Source organism: Electrona antarctica, assembly GCF_951216825.1.
Source record: "Electrona antarctica genome assembly, chromosome: 16".
In the NCBI taxonomy this organism is placed as follows: domain Eukaryota; kingdom Metazoa; phylum Chordata; class Actinopteri; order Myctophiformes; family Myctophidae; genus Electrona; species Electrona antarctica.
In genome coordinates this window covers 7,151,079-7,171,078 of record NC_136797.1, presented here as the reverse complement: position 1 = coordinate 7,171,078, position 20,000 = coordinate 7,151,079, and the positions used below count along the sequence as shown (strand labels likewise).

Below are 20,000 nucleotides of genomic sequence, written 5' to 3'. Positions count from 1 at the left end.
GGGTTTTCTCATCCTGATATTTGTCAGTGAGGTAATCGAGAACGGCGGTCTTCATTTGGGCTGAGAGCTCCGTGTCGTCGTCATTCGTTAGCAAGGTTTCTGTTTTGAACTTGTGAAGCACCGGCTTTACATAAGACACACTCACATAGTCTTCACCTAAAAAAGAAAAGAGAAAAAAAGACATAGCACAGCAGGTTATTTATTTTATGTATATTGAGTTGAGTTGCACGCACGCACGCACACGCACACACACACACACACACACACAACACACCTGAGAGTGCATCTGTGAAGTCACGCAGTGGACCCAGGGCCTTCACGATAGAGTCCATCACTTCCTTCTCGTTGTAGCCAGGGGCCAAATGCTTGGTCTTCCTGTCTGCCTTAAGGATCTGAGAAACGGCCCTTTCCTGTTCCATCACTCTCTCCACCATGGCGAGTTTGGATCCCCATCGAGTCGGTGAGTCGGTTTTCAGTTTGTTCTCCGGTAGACCCATCTCCAGTTGAAGCCTAGCCAACTCCCTCTTCTTCTTCCAGCTGTAGCTGAATGCACTGACCGCTTTCTTGAGTATGGATACGGTTCGATCAACACGCGGGTCTCTGGAACTTTGTTCTAAGAAATAGAAGATGAAGATTTATTAATCTGGTAACATCTGTCCTCTGCCAACTTGCACAATGCACATCAATGCAAAATAGGGTCTGGTGAGGTCTGCCCTAGTCTAGCTTGTAGATATAGTCCATTTACTTTACACCATTTATAATTATACTATATATGTTTGATTAGGGCTTCATTGGTTAATAAGATCACACTATACATTTTAATTAAACTATATTTTTATTTTTTCATGTTTTCTGTATAAAATAGCAGACCTACAAGCTCGTAGCGCCACTCGGTGGTGCGCTACGAGCTTGTAGATCTGCTATTTTATGGATATTTTATTGAAATGCATCAGCACACACACACACACACACACGACAGACGACACACACACACACACACACGCGTGAGTCACGTGACACACACGTGACACACACACGTAGTCATTCAGATAAGGTCGGGAGGGACTCGGGATTTAATATTACTTTAATAAAATGAATATTAAATCCCGAGTCCCTCCCGACTTTATCTGAATGACGGTAGTAAAATTGTACACGTTTTTTTTTTCACTCACCGATGGCGAGGTGAAGTCTGTGGCCAAAGCACTGCAGGCGAGTCCACGTGTTATTTTCCAAAGCTTTAACCATGTTGGAACCACTGTCTGTGGTCATGCAGGTCATGTTCTCCTCTTTCAGTCCCCAGCCATCAAGCAAGTCCCTCAGGCCAGTTGCGATCAGTTCCCCTGTGTGGTCTTGTGGGAAGTAAATGGTCTGGAGACATTCACAGTGCAGCTTCCACTTGTGAATGAAATGAATGGTCAGACTTAGATAGGGCTCTGAGGTGCGGCTAGACCATAAATCACTGGTTGTAGAGAAAAACTGAACGCTTTGAATCAGTTGTTGTAATTTCTCTCTGCATTGGATGTACATTTGTGGAATGGCTGTTTGAGAAAAATATTTGCGACCAGGCACCTCGTATCGCGGGTCGAGTGTTTTCAGCAGCCTCAAAAAACCCTCGTTTTCCACGGTCTTGAATGGGCGCATATCTTTGGCAATATAAAACGCCACTGCCTTCGTTATATCTTTGTGGCGTTTTCCTGTCTTTTCATAAGGCATGCGTGTATCAAATGACTGTTTTACGGTTACTTGCTTTGGTTTTGCTGCTGCTGCTTGTGCAGTTTTGCCAGACACACGCGGGGGACCTTGTTTCTGTAAAGTACTGGCATGTTCTTTCGGGTGCTTGCTTTTCAGGTGGTTTCGTAATGTCGACGTGTTGCCATCTGTTGTCTTCAACTTCTCCTGTCCGCAAAGTTTGCAAATAATGTTATTTTGCTCTTTGTCGGTTATCGAGAAACCAAAATAGTTCCACATCACCGACGTGGAGTTCTTTTTGGGAACTAGAACACGTCGCCCTTCCTCGACTCGCTCGACATGATCTGCATCTGACTCTGTTTCGGTGTCCATTTCTGTTTTTCTTTAGTTTAGTTTACTACATGTGCTGTGAGCGCAATGCTGTTCCCCCCTCTGCCTAGAAGAAAGGGGGCGGGGACGTTGGGAGTGCTGAGAACTGAGAACAGATTTATAAGCAAACCATGCCATCCATCGGGGTGCAGTAGCAACGCGCTGTTAGCTTGTAGATCTTTTATTTTTTGTGAACGAAACCGTCGTACTGCAGAAGTAAAAATTACGGTATAGAACTGCATATATAGAGTGTGCATTCACTGTGTCTGATGCAGCACATTTATCGTGATGGAAACGATAACTCTAAAAAGCCATATCGTGGAGACGTTGTATCGTCCCGACGATATTTATCGCCATATCGAACACCCCTAGTTTGAAGGTATAGTGAGTTGTGTTGTTTCTGCAGTTTGAAGGTATAGTGAGTTGTGTTGTTTCTGCAGTTTGAAGGTATAGTGAGTTGTTTTGTTTCTGCTGTTTGAAGGTATAGTGAGTTGTGGTGTTTCTGCAGTTTGAAGGTATAGTGAGTTGTGTTGTTTCTGCAGTTTGAAGGTATAGTGAGTTGTGTTGTTTCTGCTGTTTGAAGGTATAGTGAGTTGTTTTGTTTCTGCTGTTTGAAGGTATAGTGAGTTGTGTTGTTTCTGCAGTTTGAAGGTATAGTGAGTTGTGTTGTTTCTGCAGTTTGAAGGTATAGTGAGTTGTGTTGTTTCTGCAGTTTGAAGGTATAGTGAGTTGTGTTGTTTCTGCAGTTTGAAGGTATAGTGAGTTGTGTTGTTTCTGCAGTTTGAAGGTATAGTGAGTTGTGTTGTTTCTGCAGTTTGAAGGTATAGTGAGTTGTGTTGTTTCTGCAGTTTGAAGGTATAGTGAGTTGTGTTGTTTCTGCTGTTTGAAGGTATAGTGAGTTGTGTTGTTTCTGCTGTTTGAAGGTATAGTGAGTTGTGTTGTTTCTGCAGTTTGAAGGTATAGTGAGTTGTTTTGTTTCTGCAGTTTGAAGGTATAGTGAGTTGTCACTGGGGGACAGTATTTATGTGGCTCATGGTTACTTCAATAAGCTCATTTGTGAGGCTGGGCTCATGGTTACTTCAATAAGCTCATTTGTGAGGCTGGGCTCATGACGGCCTTCAAATCCAATTTATGTTCATTTTGGGGATGCTCCATTAATCTGTCATCATTTCGGTATCGATCTCAAAATGCGGTTTCAAACTGATATCAAAAATCTGTTTCAGCCGATATAAGCTGCTTATGTTGGGTATTTTTTTTCTTTTTTTTTTAAACCTTTATTTAACCAGTAAAATCACATTGAGACCAAAGTCTCTTTTACAAGTGTGCACTGGCCAAGAGAAGAGGCACATACATGTTACACAGCTCTGCCAGTAACAACAAATACAGGACATGAAAAGACTAACATATGACATCCGTAATACCAAAAAACAACTACCAGGGAGGCTCAGAGAGAGTTAAGTAGCTAACCAAATACAGGACATGACAAAGACAAACATATGACATCCGTAATACCAAAAACCAACTACCAGGGAGGCTCAGAGAGAGTTAAGTAGCTAACCAAATACAGGACATGACAAAGACAAACATATGACATCCGTAATACCAAGAAGCTACTACCAGGGAGACTCAGAGAGTCTAAATAGCTATCCACTAAACCAAGTACAGACTAAAAGAGACTAGTAAGAACAATACAATATACAATATATATGTATATCGGCCAACACTTCAATATGGCGCATCCTTTTGGAATAAAGAGGCATTGCTTTTTCAAATTCAGTATTTACGTACCTTTTTCAGACGGGACAAAACTTGAACTTGTTTTTATACAGATATTTGTCATACTGTAGTAAATATTGGTTATCGATCATAACAACAATGTTGACTTGATTGATTGATTGAAAATGTTATTAACAGTTTGCAGAATTACAGTACATTTCAAGCACAAACTCAATACAAAGGCTGTTAACTGTGAGTGGACGACCCAATTAAGCATTACACTTGTTTACAACAGGGTCCACCATGTTCAATTCATCAAAAACATTTAGAGACGTACAAATAGACACTTCTATATAGACAAAGAACAGTACAGGAATTCATCATAATGGAGGTAAAAAGGGAAAAGAGCGGTTTTGAAGGAGTCAAGGGATTCACATGTCTTAATGACTGTTGGTAGGGCGTTCCACATTTTGGTGGCATAGGAGCGAAAATAATGTAGTCCCTTGTTTGTGCCGAATCTGGGTTGTACATGGTTCGTTGCACTCCCTCTGGTGGTGTGGGTGTGGGTGGTGACATTGGTTATCGTCCAGAAATGTCACATCTGTCCATCCCTATAGTTCATTTAATTACCCACGTGGAACTACAGTGTTTTTTTACTCAAGTATGTATCGATATCAGTCATTATATAGTAATAATAAATAATAATACAACTTTGTTTGTATAGCACCTTTCATGGCATGAAATGCAGCTCAAAGTGCTTTACGAAAAGTATAGTAGTATAGTAGTACAGCGGTGGCCGAACTGTGGCAGCGGTGGCCGAACGGATTGCGGAGCGGTCTTGATACCGGAAGGTCGCCAGTTCGAATCAGCGGTCCGACGCGTACAAATTACCACCGCTGAAGTGCCCTTGAACAAGGCATTGAACCACTACGATGAAATGTTCTATGAGCAGGGCCTGGCTGGAAACAAGTTCTTGAGCTTAGCCCAGATACCCTGGGTAAATATAGTAATCATTTCATTTCATTTCATTTTAAAGAATATAGTCTTCTTCTTTGTTACAATGTCCTGCATTGTTGACACACACACACACACACACACACACACACACACACACACACACACACACACTACAGAGGGAACCCCCCTGGGGCCCCTCTCAAGCATTTTGGACGCGGGGCGGCTCGTCGGAAACCGGGCCGGCCCCCTGGGCACGTGCGTTCCTGTCATGGGTCTGGATTGGAACTTCCAACTGTGAAGACTTGACCTGACTATGACGCACTAACAGTTTATTACATGGCAGTATTACTACTTCCCCAAAATAAAATGAGAAGTAGTTATTATGCTAGGCTGTACATTTTGAAAGTGAAAGCAGTCTACATGTATTCCCTCTGTAACCGCTTCACTTCTCATCCAAATACAACATGAACACCACCACCAGCACCACCAGCTATCTTATCAACATTACCAGCAGGTGAGACTTTTCACTATTGTTAGTTTGGCGTAAGAAACAATGTCTACACAAGACGGACTGTCTTCTACATTAAATGACCAAGACAAAGTCTCATTTGAAAATCAATCAAATCAATGAATCCTTTGGGAAATGGTTTGAATTTCAACAAATCATTGTCATCATCTTAGTAGGCCTATTTACAGTGTAATTTCTCAAAATGTTAAGAAGCTACAGACCATCTTATTTTTTTTACATCCAGCTAAAAACATTCTTTCAGCTTTTATCACGTGTATTATCTTTTAATTACTTTGATCACGTAACCCTTAGCAAAACAGGCCTGAGTTGCAACTGTACTTGGACTGCCTTTTCCATCAATATCCAAACTCTTTGCCCAAGAATCGCTGATCTACAAGCTCACAACACGCCACGTCGCCACAGCTGCGACACGTTGTGAACTTGTAGGTCGGATATTTTTGGCAAGCGTTCCCCTCCCAGAATAGGGATGCTGGAGTTCAAGGGGTTAAAACACATTCCCTGCTGAACACGACGTTCCCGACTTTCGTTTTATTTGTTTTATCGGCCGTTTTTGATAACCTTTAAGACATACAAGGTTTTCCGCAGACACTCTGGCATTCGTCCCACATTTGGATCACGTGACCGAACCCCCCCCCCCCCCCCCCCCCCCCACTGACGCTGGCTTCTCAGAGCTTCTGGTTGTCGAGGCCCAATGTAATGTCTATGGGGGTTCATGGCAGCCTTCATGTCGCTCTGGACTGGGTGACCTCCCCCATTTTCATATTTAATAATTTATACTTTTAGAATTGATCCCTGAATAGAGGGTACGTGTGTGACATCATCACCACAACATCAATTTACGGAAGTAAAACGGAAATGCCTATTGAGTGGGGAAAAAAACGACTTTCTGGACTTGACAGCCCGTACATCCGAACAGAAATGTCCTATCTGATTGCTTTAAACGACGTTAAGCAACGTTGTCACTCACTTTGCCACTTGATTTTCCACTCGATTTTCCACTCGACTTTATGCATGCGCATACCCTCTATAGAAACATGTATGTTTTGGACATACAAGGTTTCTACTTGACTAGCCTCGGAAACCCAGACGTTTTTATTTCCAGGGAGAAAAAAAAAGTCTGGGTCCGAGTCCACTTCAATTCGGCATAGAGTAGCGCAAACATCGCTCACTCTGCTGATTTCTGATCGTCTGCACCTTTGTTAAATTGACACACACGCATACATGTACACACTCCTCTCTCTCTCTCTGTCGCTCTAAGTAATTCGTCTCATGTCGCGCAGCTGCGCGTAGTTTCTCCCGGCGGATCCTGCCGGGAGCTGCCTATGCCATAAAAAGCATAGGTGAGTTCCAGGCTACTACTTGACAGTTGACAGACACTATTTGAATTTCCTACACGGCTATATTTTCTTTTCTTATAGGCTATATTGTTTTCATTTAAAAAAAATGCTGCAATTTCTCTCTCAGCTCGCCTGCTGCTACAATCGCTGAATACGATTACGACTACGGTGACGAAAACTTCGGACGGTGCCTGTACAGTCGCCATGGCTCCTACTTCCTCCCGGTGCTCTACTACATCTTCTTCATCGTGGGTCTTCTGGGGAACGCGCTGGTGCTCTGGGTCATCGCGTTTGGGGTGCGCCTCTGCAGCATGAGCGACGTCTGCCTCCTCAACCTGGCCATCGCCGACCTTCTCCTGGTGTGCTCCCTTCCCTTCCTGGCCCACCAAGCCTGGGACCAGTGGACGTTTGGGGAGGCGATGTGCAAGGTGGCCCTGGGCGCTTACCACGTCGGTTTTTACAGCGGGATCTTTTTCGTCCTGCTGATGAGCGTCGACCGCTACCTGGCCATAGTGCGCGCGGTCCACGTGCTGAGGAAGCGGACGCGCTTCCTCGGAGTGGTCGCGGCCGCCGTCGCGTGGGTCGCCGGACTTCTCGCCTCTTTCCCGGATCTAGGTTTTCTTCAGGTACAAGAGGCTCCCTCGGAGTCTGGCGAAATTCTCTTCTTTTGCGCTCCCCAATTCACCGCCCCTGCCGAGGATGGTATGAAGACGGACAACAGCCACTTCTGGACTATCTTCGGCCTTTTCAAAATGAACATTTTAGGCTTACTGATTCCGATGACCGTCATGGTCTTCTGCTACTCCCAAATCATTCGCAAGCTCCTGCACAACAGCCATTCGGCCAAGAGGCAAAGCATCCGATTGGTACTGGTGGTCGTGGCTGTGTTTTTCTGCTGCTGGATGCCGTACAACATTGCGTCTTTGTTCAAGGCCTTGGAGTTGCTTCAGGTCTACGCGGTATCATCGTGTGAGAGAAGCAAGGCGATCCGATTGGCGTTACAAGTCACCGAGGTCATCGCCTACTCTCACAGCTGCCTCAACCCCGTCCTGTACGTCTTCGTGGGGCAGAAGTTCAGGGGTCACCTGGTGAGGTTGATGCACAGAGCTTTGGGGACCCTCTCCTCTCTGAACAGGGCCACAGTGACCGCTTACTCGCAACCACCACCTCCCAGCGTGGACGAAAGGTCCACTGCTTTATGAAGCGACAGCCTATAAAGCTATACAGTGGCCCGAATAGGCAGGGGGAAAAAAAAAATATACCAAATAGTGTATGCAATTAATGCATTCAAAAGAGCTGAATAAATGTTTTATGGACCCATAATGATCATTATTTAAGTTAAGTTTTGCCATAACCATTTATTTTGCCATAAATCAGGTAGCTTTAAGGTACGGCCATGACAGCAATGGTAGGAAAAAAGATATTAATCATATTCGGTATTCGGCCAACTGTTTCCTATATTCGGTATTCGGTTTTGGCCAACTGTTTCCTATATTCGGTATTCGGTTTTGGCCAACTGTTTCCTATATTCGGTTTCGGCCAACTGTTTCCTATATTCGGTATTCGGTTTTGGCCAACTGTTTCCTATATTCGGTATTCGGTTTTGGCCAACTGTTTCCTATATTCGGTATTCGGTTTCGGCCAACTGTTTCCTATATTCGGTATTCGGTTTCGGCCAACTGTTTCCTATATTCGGTATTCGGTTTTGGCCAACTGTTTCCTATATTCGGTATTCGGTTTCGGCCAACTGTTTCCTATATTCGGTATTCGGTTTTGGCCAACTGTTTCCTATATTCGGTATTCGGTTTTGGCCAACTGTTTCCTATATTCGGTATTCGGTTTCGGCCAACTGTTTCCTATATTCGGTATTCGGTTTCGGCCAACTGTTTCCTATATTCGGTATTCGGTTTCGGCCAACTGTTTCCTATATTCGGTATTCGGTTTTGGCCAACTGTTTCCTATATTCGGTATTCGGTTTTGGCCAACTGTTTCCTATATTCGGTATTCGGTTTCGGCCAATAATTTCCCTTTCGGTGCGTCCCTAGACTGAAGGTGCTCACTGGCACTGCTCACCCTATCCTGCAAGTATCCATAAAGTGGACAATGGACATGACAATGACGTTGACAATGTTCCACTCAAGTCATTTGAGTATTGTACTGAGGCTGCTGACCAGGAAAGAACACAGAAGTGGGAGAGGGTTAATTTCGAGCCGCCCCGTGTGTCCACTCCAAACATCATTTCACAGATGTCTAATTTTAGTGGAAAAACTATGAAACGAAACAAAAAATCACTTCAAAGAGGAACTGTGTGGTTTCACAAAAAAAAGGAAGAATGCCAGGCTGCAATGCCAGCCTGACAGCGTGTCACATGTTCGAGTCCTGATTCTGACAACCTTTGCTGTGTCACTCCCCATCTCTCTCCCCATTCCCTGTCTATCAATAGAGGCATACAAAGCAAAACAGGACAGTAAAGAAGGGTCTTTCCTTCTTTCTTTCTTTCTTTCTTGTAGTTGGCTGTTATATTGCTATGTTGGCTGTTTTTATGTTTTTTGGATGACAATAAAAATAAGCCTCTGGGCTTTAACTGTGATTTTATCCTCATTGTGTATTGTTGCTCATGGAAGTGTTGTTTTTTTTATCACTAAATAAATTCAATCAATACAAAAAAATCACACTCGTGTGAAGTGAGGGGCGCCCAGACCTTTTGGGGCAGGTCGATGATCTCCTGTCCCTGAAAAATTAAATACATTCCTCCGCGTTAACTCTGAGGAAGGCCATACAGGCCGAAACGCGTACGTTTGTTCACTCTCGTCAGAGGCAAATAAAAATCATGTAAAAAGACATACAATGAGTGCTGGCATTTTCTTCACCTCAATTTATATCTTCGAGCCTTGCACCTAGAAGGATTTTGTTTTAATCTGGAGTGCTGCGGGTTGTCTGCTACGGCAGTACTTCTTTCTCAGTATTTATATCAGCGAAATGACGTCTTACTTAATTTAACCTAAACAAACATTAAAGTCCATAGACTTGTCTGCCACATAATGCAATTCCGGAAAGCCATGCATTGGAGGGACTTTAGGGCTCCTCAAAATTAAAAAAATGTCATGTTTACTTTATCTTTTTGATTAAGGTGACCCATATGTTATGGGCACATACATGTTTTTCATGATTAATAAAGAGCCAGCCCTATGGAATGTATGGAATGCATGTGCTACACTGCTACTTAATACTTGAGGTTAATATGAGCATCAAAGTCATATTTTAAATCGTTTTTATTGACAGATTTATTAGCATAATCCATAGGGCTGGATCACACATGGACAAAATACATCATCAACTTGCGAGACTTCCCCATTGAGTGAAAGAGGAACTATTTCTAAGATATATAGATATTTAAGGTGTTTTTCATTTTCAATGATAGTTATAGAGGTCAAGTATAATGTATTAAGGCATATAAGTCTATAGGGATCCTTTTAAGCTTTGTATTCATAAAGCATCCACAATGTGTGATTGTCCCATTTGTTCTTAGATCGATTTCATCCTTCAGTTGCTTTAGGACTTCCCTTCATTTACATCTTGACTCACCTTGTTTATGTTTTTAAAGTACCAGTTATAGCACATTCACTGATATAATTTGCACTTTCATTTCTCTATTGCTTAACAGCTGATGATGTGGTGGTTGGTGGGGTGGGTGGGAGAGGTTGAGCAAAGCTGTCTGTGTATTTATGTATGTATTTGTATACTGTACGTCTTATGTATCTTGTCTGTATGTTACGGGTCCCCCTATAAAATGAGATGCTGCATCTCAAGGGGCTATCCCTTCAATAAAATCTTTACATTGTGATTCCTAATAATAATAATAATTTAGTACACTGCATCTTATGTGTGGACAGGACAGTCAGTTTGTCACATTACTTTCCGGTGATACTAACTAAGCATGTTTTCTTCCAACGGTATCATGCAGAGACTCACTGAATTCACGCTGCGGAAGGCTGAAGGCTGAAGGCCGAAGGGCCGAAACGTTCGTCGTCGTTGCTGCTGCTGGGGGTGAAAACCCTGAATACACAGAGAACCTCCCTTTAAATAGACACATTTCAGGAACATGTGGACGAGGCCGTGAGCTCGGCTCTAGATATGCCGCAAAGTGATGACGTTTTATTGAAGCCCAAATGACAGCCTATCACAGGGATTCGGGGACGGGTGTCGTCATCGAGGTGTTCATATAAAAGACGTGGCCAAGTGCTCAGTCGCCAATTGACAGCTACCAATGTGCCATTTGAGGCACGGCAAGGAAACATGGCTTCTGTATATAGTACGTTCAATCCTGTAGCACCTTCCATGCACAAGCACACGACGGCCTCCAACAACAAGGCCATAATGAAGGACAGGTTAACTGTGCAAGGTAGTCATCTGAAGCTGAGGTACCTGTACAAGGACGGAACCACTGGCCAGGTGGTGGATAAGCCCAACCCCATGTCCGGCCTGGCCAAGGTATGCGGTGTGGACAGCATGGGCCCTAGTAAGGTCTCCAGTTACCCATCCGGCTCCCAGGGAACTGGGAGCGGAGGCTCCGGCGCCAGCATCAAGACGCACGTCCTGACCCCCGAACAGGTTCTGAGGCGGTACCGCTCCCAGCTGACCACCCTGGAGCAGACGGAGGTCCACTCCTACCCGGCTGTCTACTTCCTGGGCCCCAACGCCAAGAAGAGGTCCACCGTCACCGGTGGCGACAACAACTGCGGCTACGATGACGACGACGCCCACTATATCCACGTCCCGCACGACCACCTGGCCTACCGCTACGAGTTCATCAAGGTGATCGGCAAGGGCAGCTTCAGCCAGGTGGCCGAGGTGTACGACCACAAGCTGCAGCAGCACGTGGCCCTGAAGATGGCTCGCAACGAGAAGGGCTTCTACCGGCAGGCGCAGGAGGAGATCCGCATCCTGGAGTATCTGCGCAAGCAGGACCGCCAAGACACCATGAACGTGGTGCACCTGCTGGACAACTTCACCTTCCGCAACCACATCTGCATGACGTTCGAGCTGCTGAGCAACACCCTGTACGAGGTCATCAAGAAGACCAAGTTCCAGGGCTTCTGCCTGTCGATGGTCAAGCGGTTCGCCGTCTCCATCCTGCAGTGTCTGGAGGCGCTGAGCAGACACCGGATCATCCACTGTGACCTGAAGCCCGAGAACATCCAGCTCAAGCAGCAGGGACGCAGCGACATCAAGGTGATCGACTTTGGCTCCAGCTGCTTCGAACACCAGCCGGTCTACACTTACATCCAGTCTCGCTTCTACCGCGCCCCGGAGGTGATCCTGGGCTTGCCGTACGGCCTGCCCATCGACATGTGGAGCTTCGGCTGCATCCTGGTGGAGCTGCTGACGGGCTGCCCGCTGTTCCCCGGCGAGGACGAGGCCGACCAACTGTCCTGCGTCATGGAGCTGCTGGGCATGCCTCCTCAGAAGGTCCTGGAGCAGGCCAAGCGGGCGAAGAACTTCATCAACTCCAAGGGCTACCCGCGGTACTGCTGTGTCAACACGCTGCCCTCGGGGGCCATTGTTCTCACGGGGTCCCGGTCGCGCCGAGGCAAGATGAGAGGGGCCCCGGGGAGCAAGGACTGGAGCTCTGTGCTCAAGGACTGCGACGACCCCACTTTTATGGACTTCATAAAGAAGTGTCTGGACTGGGACCCCTCGACGCGCCTCACACCCAGCAATGCCCTCAGGCACGCCTGGCTGTACCGACCCAAGCCCAAGCCCCTGGCCGGAGCCGACAAGAGCCCAAAGGCCCAGACGGTGAAGAGGCTTCCTGAGCCCCATGCCACCTCCTTCCCGCCCATCATGGCTAAGGCAGGGCCCGGCCTGGGCACCGCCATAGCCACAAACAAACTGAGGAGCAATGTGATGGGAGACTCTACCGCGGTGAACGCCCAGAACAATGGGACCATTGGTCAGGCGCTGAAGATCAGGAGATGTATACTCCAAAGCTAAACATGGAAACAAAGAAAGATATCATCATGGTGTGTTTAGTATAGGAGGATAGGAGGGAGGGTGAGAACACCCTCCAGAACGAACAAACGGAATGATTCTCTCACCGTTCTGCATTGCTTCCACCTCTGATAGATGCAACGGATGAAAATATGGCTGCAGAGATGATGGAAATGATGGATGCAATGCAGAAGAATCCTGAATGAAATGATGGATGCAATGCGGAAGAACCTGAATGAAAAGATGGATGCAATGCAGCAGAATCCTGAATGAAAAGATGGATGCGATGCAGCAGAATCCTGAATGAAAAGATGCATGCGATGCAGCAGAGCAGATGTTGCCTTTAGGATACAGAAAGAGGGATAGGAGTGTGTGTGTGTGTGTGTGTGTGTGTGGAGCAAATTGCACCTCTGGAAGAAATAGAGAGGGGACGATGATTGACCAAGACCTTGGGGTCAAGTCACCTTTTTTTTCCTCAAGACTTGCAGTTTCCCTGCAGGGGATTGTGTCTTTTTTACAACATGGCTCTCTCTCTGCATGCTGCCAGTAGGCCAAAGAAGGATCCTCCATGTGTTTTTTGTTCACATTTGACAACTCCGAGGAAGGCCCATCAGGCCGAAAAACGTGTCCGTTGTCCGTCAGAGGTAAATAAACCATGTGAAAGGGACATTTCTTGTGTGCTGGCTATTTCTTCATTCCTATTTGTACGACTGAGCCTTGCATCTATAAGACAATTCATCGAATTTGGAGTTCTGCAGGCTTTCTACCAGCTCAGTGGCCTTGTGGTTAGAGTGTCCGCCCTGAGACTGGGAGGTTGGGGTTCAATCCCCGGCCGGGTCATCCCAAAGACTCTAAAAATGGGACCCAATGCCTCCCTGCTTGACACTCAGCATCAAGGGTTGGATTGGGGGTAAGTCCCTGCGACATACTAGCGTCATGTCCAGGGGGTGTACTTGTACATCAAGCTGCCTCACGCTACAGAAACAGGAGATATGCTCCTGCCCTATGGGCCTCATGGCTACAGAAACAGGAGATAGGCTCCTGCCCTATGGGCCTCATGGCTCGGCAAGGCTACTTACTAAGCTTTCTGTATGTGCAGAATTCATCCCCAGACAAGCCCTCCATCATCGCTTCCAGTCATCCCGGTTCTCCATACATCTGGCCAGTCTGTTGGTGCTTTGTGCTCCTGCGTCTTTCTTGAGTACATCCATGTTCGTGTGGGACGTCCACTTGATCGATGCCCATGTGTTGGTTCCCAATGCACAGTACCAATTTGCTGGCTGGCAGTTCCTGCAGTCTTTGGCAGTGTCCTGCTAGTCTCGTTCTCCTGGCTGCTATTTTCTGGCTCACCCTTGGTATTCCTTCCTACAGGATCTTGTTGGTAACATGTGTACCCTTGCTGATGTTTAGTACTGCACACGACATTCTGGTGTAGCACTCGTCTAGAGACTTCTTTGTCTTGTTTATTCTCCACAGTTTTAGTCTTTGCCAATCCCCCTCCCTCCATCTCCCCCCAAAGTGGTTTAACTTCCACTCATAGGGGCACCGTAAATGCTTACAAATGTCACTGTTGCATAAAGGTGATTCTTCTCACCACAATAGATACAATCATGTTGAGTCATGTGACAGTGACCTTCAACAGGGTCCAACAGGGTTTCATACTGCTGGCCTGTAATTGCCTTCAAAGATTAGTGAGCAGGACCTATTTCTTACAAAAGAAAAAGCTGCATAATAATGAACACGAACATCCAATCGACCCCAAATTAGAGTCGCATGTTCAGGTGCCTCTGTAGAGCACACCTCTAAACGGCGCTTTCTCTTCTGCTCATGGAGGGCATCACAAATGCAAATAGTGCAATTGTATGTAGAAGAAACACTATTTCCGCAGATTCCTATACTGACTGCAACCCATGATTGGCACAGTCCTGGCTGGGTAGGCCTGGCGAAGACTTGCCCTCCATGGAGCTCCCCCTTTTTTGTAGATTTTGTTAATGGTGTGTGTTATGACTTTTCAAATAATAACTATCGTTTAGTTGACATGGGCATTTTGAGACAAATACAACTTTTCAGTTGTTCGTCACCAGCTTCGCGCGCAGGCTCAGTTCTTTATTGTTAAACATAATGGGAGATTTGTTTGGTGTCCTATATTAATAATAATACTTCCTAGGCTCGGGTGCTTGTGAATTCTACAGATAAAGTTGATCGACCAAGTGAATACATGCAAATACACAGACATCAAAGACAGCGATAGGAGTTCAGTTTAATGGCAAATGCTTTTAGCGGACACACTATGTTAGTGCCCATACAGTTGATGCTATAGCTTTCCAATTCACCAAACTCAAGTTCCTATAGAGCCAAATCTACAGTAGTTGGGGACTTTTTTTGGCTTTGAGCCAGCAACTTTGCACTCGACAATTTGCCACAAGCGTATCGACAATACCAAATAATCAGCTGTGCGTGGCTGCGTGCAAATACATATAATAGACTATAAGATTGTATCTTAGAATTACAACCATCGCGTCCCCCCCCCCCCCCCGTCCCCCCCCAGAAAGCCGTTCTCAGTGTACGTCTTCAGGTCAGCTGACAAGCTACTGCTGACCGACCCCAAAACAAAATACAAGATGAGAGTTCCAGAGTCTGAGAGTTCTAGGGCCTTTGCAGCGGGCCGTCCCTAGACTCTGGAACAGCCTGCCCCTCCACATTCGCTCTGCTACCTCATTAGAGGTTTTTAAGTCCCTATTGAAGACTCCCTTTTTCTCTGTGGCCTTCAACAATGCCTGATTATGTAAATGTTATACTGTCTATATCTCTATTTATTCTTATTTTGTCTTCCTGTTCCTCCATATTGTTGCCATGCACTTTTGTTATGTTTGCATGTACATATTTTTTAATCTGTACAGCACTTTGGTCGACCATTGGTCGTTGTGATACGTGCTATATAAATAAAGTTTGAGTTGAGTTGAGGTCACGTCCAAACTTTTCTTCTTTTAGAGAGAGAGAGAGAGAGAGAGAGAGATGCACTGTTGCCTGCTAATTACCGAGAGAGGGGGAGGGGTGTCTGCTAAATGCTAATTCCCCCACACAGTAACCGTTCTGGATGCTGGACGGCTCGCTGGAACCGGGGCGGCCCCCTGGGCGCGTTCCTGTGGGTCTGGAAGTTTCGGAGACCCCCACACAGAGTTGCACCACTCAGTTCACACGGGTGTGATTTTAACTACAGATTGACATCATTCCGAACGTTTGAGCACGGGGCAGTCTCAGGACTTTTTTCCTCAGATCTCATGCGAACTTCAGCTCAAAATGTGAAAGGTGGTCAGAGTACAATTTCAATGCAGGTCTCTTTCACTAAGAGGGTGGCTCAGACAGGAGGTAGAGCAGGTCGTCCAATGATCCATGGGTCGGCGGTTCGAATCCCGGCTCCTCCTGTCCACATGTCGAAGTGTCCTTGGGCAAGACAATTAGTCCGTCGGTGTGAGCTCGCCACCATTGGTGTGTGAATGTGGGAAGTTAGGACGCTAGGACCCTTCACCTCCCAATGTATGAATGAATTAACCATTGTAAAGCACTTTGAGCACTTGGGAAAGCGCTATAAAAATGCAATTCATTATTATTATTATTTTTAAGGCTAACTGACCACAGACAATGGGGTATTTTGGCTGCACTCTACCGACACTGGCTGGCTGTGTTGCTTTGGCCATAACCTACATTTAAGCGTCATCAGTGTAACCTTGTATAGTTTTTAGGGTGAGGATCTGTACGAGGCTAGTGATCTATAAGGGGGTCTGTCTGTCTGTCTGTCTGTCTGTCTGTCTGTCTGTCTGTCTGCTATAGCATATTCTAGCAATGCTGGAACAATCAGTGCTAAATGTCTCGTGCACACTGCTAGGCCAGTAACGCAATTATTTTAAAAAGCATTTTGTTATAGTTACTATTAATAGCAGATCTACAAACTCACAGCGTGTCACTTTGTGCCGTGCTATGAGCTTGTAGAACTGCTATTTCTTTGGGTCACTTCAGTCCTGTCTAAATGGTGCCTACGGGTATACTTATCATGCTTTGTGTGTTTCCCTCTCCTTTTTTAAACTGTATGCTGACCGCCTGACCCATGTGTCCATGTGATTGAATGTATGGAATGCATGTGCTGATAAAAAAGTATTTCAAGTATTGTTTGATGGGGGTGCATACTTAGTTTAGACTAGTCATTGGTTAGACATGGGTTAAGGTCAGGTTTAGGTGTGCTGCCCCGTGGGAGGTTAGGTTTAGGGTGAGGGTTTGAGATAGGTTGTAGTTGTAGGACTAATGACTGGTCTAATGGTTAGACTCTAACCAATGACTAGTCTAAACCAAAAACTGTCTAAACTAAGTACTGCACCCGTTTGATGCTCATATTATTACAGTAGTATTATGTTTTTGAGGGGCGGTAGCCCCTCCAATGCATGGCTTTTGAAAATGTCGTCATATGGCAGCCAAATCTATGGACTTTTTAATGTTTGTTTAGAACTTATGATGCCGGGAACAACGGTCGGGACTAGCGCTCAAACCTGCGCTGCTCCCGTGCTCGCGGTTATGGTTAGGTTAGGTTTTGAGGTATAGGTTGTCGGAACAATAATAGTGTCGGAACCAAACCCTGTTAGTCTACTAGCCAGAATGTGAACCCGGACTACATGTTGAGTACACCAACGTTTTATGTTAGAAATGTGTAGTATGGGTCCCCAGCATGTAGAAACTGCCGGATGCTAACTTGCATATGTTGAGCAATTTTCATAATTGCCATAATTAGCTTCAATGACTATAATCACATATATGGACAATATTTCAGCCGATAGTGATGACGGCTATGGCCGTTTTTAGCCGAAGGAGTGTTGTTTCTACTACTCTGTAATCTGTAAGTCTAACTCTTAACTGCTGTGCTGCCTCACTGTGAGATCAATACAGGTCTATATCTATTTCTATGTGAAACCACATCTCACACACAATAAACTACAGACGGTGCACAAAAGACTCTTGCATACAGTACTGTACCTGATGCACAGATCCAGTATAAACCTGCAGAGAACATGTGTACTGTATGTATGTATGTGTAACTTTGACAGAAAAAGACTCTCTCACCGTATAAAAAAGAAGGAAAACTCCTTAGACCGAGACTTTAGAAAACATTTTTTCCTTGTATTTTATCATGCCTGTGATAGTGTGCTCTGTGCTCAAAGTGCAATTAAAAAGCAAACGTTTCGGTCCTAAGACCTTCGTCAGTGCTATATAAGGTCTGAGGACCGAAACGTTTCCCCTATGTTTTTGAGACCACCGCTACCGTAGTCAAGTTTGAAAAAAAGGACGGTGAAAGGCGCAACCGTTTTCTCAGTGCTTCTGTATGTAATATGTATGTGTGCCACGTGCTGTGCACAGTGTGTATACTAGTGTAAAACAATTACAGTACACATGGTAAATGGTGCATTTATATAGCGCCTTTATCCAAGGCGCTTTACATAGATTGTGCATTACATTCACCCATTCACACACACACATTCATACACCGATAGCAGCGGGAGCAATTAGGGGTTCAGAGTCTTGCTCAAGGACACTTCGACACTAACTCTGGGGGAGCCCACAGGGTTCGAACTGGCAAGCTTGCGGTTTCCATCCAGCCACTCTACCCCTGAGCCACCGCCGCCCCCACTCACACGTGCAGTCATTCTAGCCCACGCACGCACGCACGCACGCACGCATGCACGCACGCACGCACGCATGCACACACTTTCACACACAGACTTTCACAGAACCTGGAAATCACAAATATCTCATCTGTTTCTGCTTTTTTCTGCTTCTGCTTTTTTCTGCTACCTAAAATGTTATTTTTTATCCACTTATTCACCCACCTTGTTTTTTTCCTGCACCCTTAAAAACACTACAATCATAAGCTAAACAACTACCACTTTTTTTGTTTGTTTTTTTAGAAATAATCTTTTATTTAGGTTTTGCCATTTACATAGGGAAATTGTTAATACAGTATTTTTTTTAATATCTCATATTGAAAATGTACATTTATCAATGTGCATAAAACATCACATATACATAATTTATCAATCATTTATCAATCTGCATAAAACGTCACGTATAATACATCAAAATAAATACATCATCTGGCGGGTTGGCTGAGTTTGTTTACACTGGGAGGGGTCTGTTACTACGGCTACAATATTCAAATCTGTAACAATACTTTGTTTTCATCTTTTAACCCTTAATTAACAACCACTGCATGAACTCTGCCATCCCTATTCTGACTGGGGGGTGAACATTAGGTGAGAATAACAGATCTGCAAGCTCACTGACAACTTGTGAGCTTGTAGATTTTTTTGACTGTTTTCAGAGAAGAGAGAATTGGGTCAATGAAGTATGGGTTTAAGTGGTTAACCCATTCAGTACGGGAACCCATTTAAAACTTTATCTATTGAAAAATTGCAGATCTACAAGCTCATAGCGCAGCACCGAGTGCCGCACTACAAGCTTGTAGATCTGCTATTTTTGAAAAACCATGAAAATGTGGCGCAAATCTTTGAATATATATTCTTTCACAGTGAACGTTTTTAACTCAAATCTTTGCTTCTGGGGGGAGGGTCCCTGGAACAACATATTTTCAGATGGGGGGGTCCGCGGCCAAATACATAAATCTGTGCCCCTCCCCTCCCTGGTAGAAAACAGCGGAGAAAACTTGACGTCACCATATTTCGAGCGACGCCCCCTCTGCACTGTAGTTCACGCCCACTGCTAGACCAGGAAATGTGTCTCGTTCCCCCAGGCTTTCACTCATTGAGCCGAACGCAAATGAAAATAAAAGCCTGGGTACCGAAGCTAAGCAACAAGTGGCGGCCCACCCACCCTGGCTGGGATATTCTGTCCAGTATGTGACATTCATCGGTCTGTAGCTTTAGAGTGGTTCCCAAATGTGGGGCCCATGCAGGGAACCTCAGGGGTTCCAAATGGACCCTTATTAGTTTGGAAAACTAAGACAGGCAGACGGACGCCGAAGAAGTTGTGGATGTAATGTAAACAAAGACCACAGGTCCACAACATTTCCGCGTGTTGTTTAACCAATCATTGAACACCTCCTACAGTATACATCATTGGAACCCTCCAATCCAGCCGGTTCCTCAGCTTAGAATCGAGCCAGCATGGAAGCAGATCCCATGCTGATTGGTCTAATAAGGGCCTTTCTCGGCCCCACCCCTCTCCCACCGTTTATATTGTGTATAGTTTCCAAGATGGCCAGGATAAATAATGAAAACGGTGATCCCCAAAGTCACAGATTTGAATTCCATGAAAGAGAGAGAGAGAGAGAGAGAGAGAGAGAGAGAGAGAGAGAGAGAGAGAGAGAGGAGAGAGAGAGAGAGAGAGAGAGAGAGAGAGAGAGAGAGAGA

The 20,000-nt window shown here is 45.2% G+C and overlaps 3 protein-coding genes across 3 annotated transcripts in view; all 3 read left to right on the top strand.

The window, feature by feature from the left end:
* LOC306939906 (asialoglycoprotein receptor 1-like) overlaps positions 1 to 20,000 on the top strand; it is a 55,850-nt gene that overhangs the window by 6,633 nt on the left and 29,217 nt on the right. The window lies entirely within an intron of this gene.
* Positions 5,196 to 7,996, top strand: LOC306940308 (C-C chemokine receptor type 3-like; the record flags this gene model as incomplete). The annotated part of the gene is made up of 2 exons (XM_079525329.1): positions 5,196 to 5,245; positions 6,725 to 7,996. 2 exons carry the CDS (start codon positions 5,196 to 5,198, stop codon positions 7,797 to 7,799), a joined length of 1,125 nt encoding a protein of 374 aa, XP_079381455.1. The 3' UTR covers positions 7,800 to 7,996.
* Positions 10,894 to 12,591, top strand: LOC306940307 (dual specificity tyrosine-phosphorylation-regulated kinase 2-like; the record flags this gene model as incomplete). Its single annotated transcript, XM_079525328.1, has 1 exon — positions 10,894 to 12,591. The coding sequence occupies one exon, from the start codon at positions 10,894 to 10,896 to the stop codon at positions 12,589 to 12,591; it is 1,698 nt and encodes a 565-aa protein (XP_079381454.1).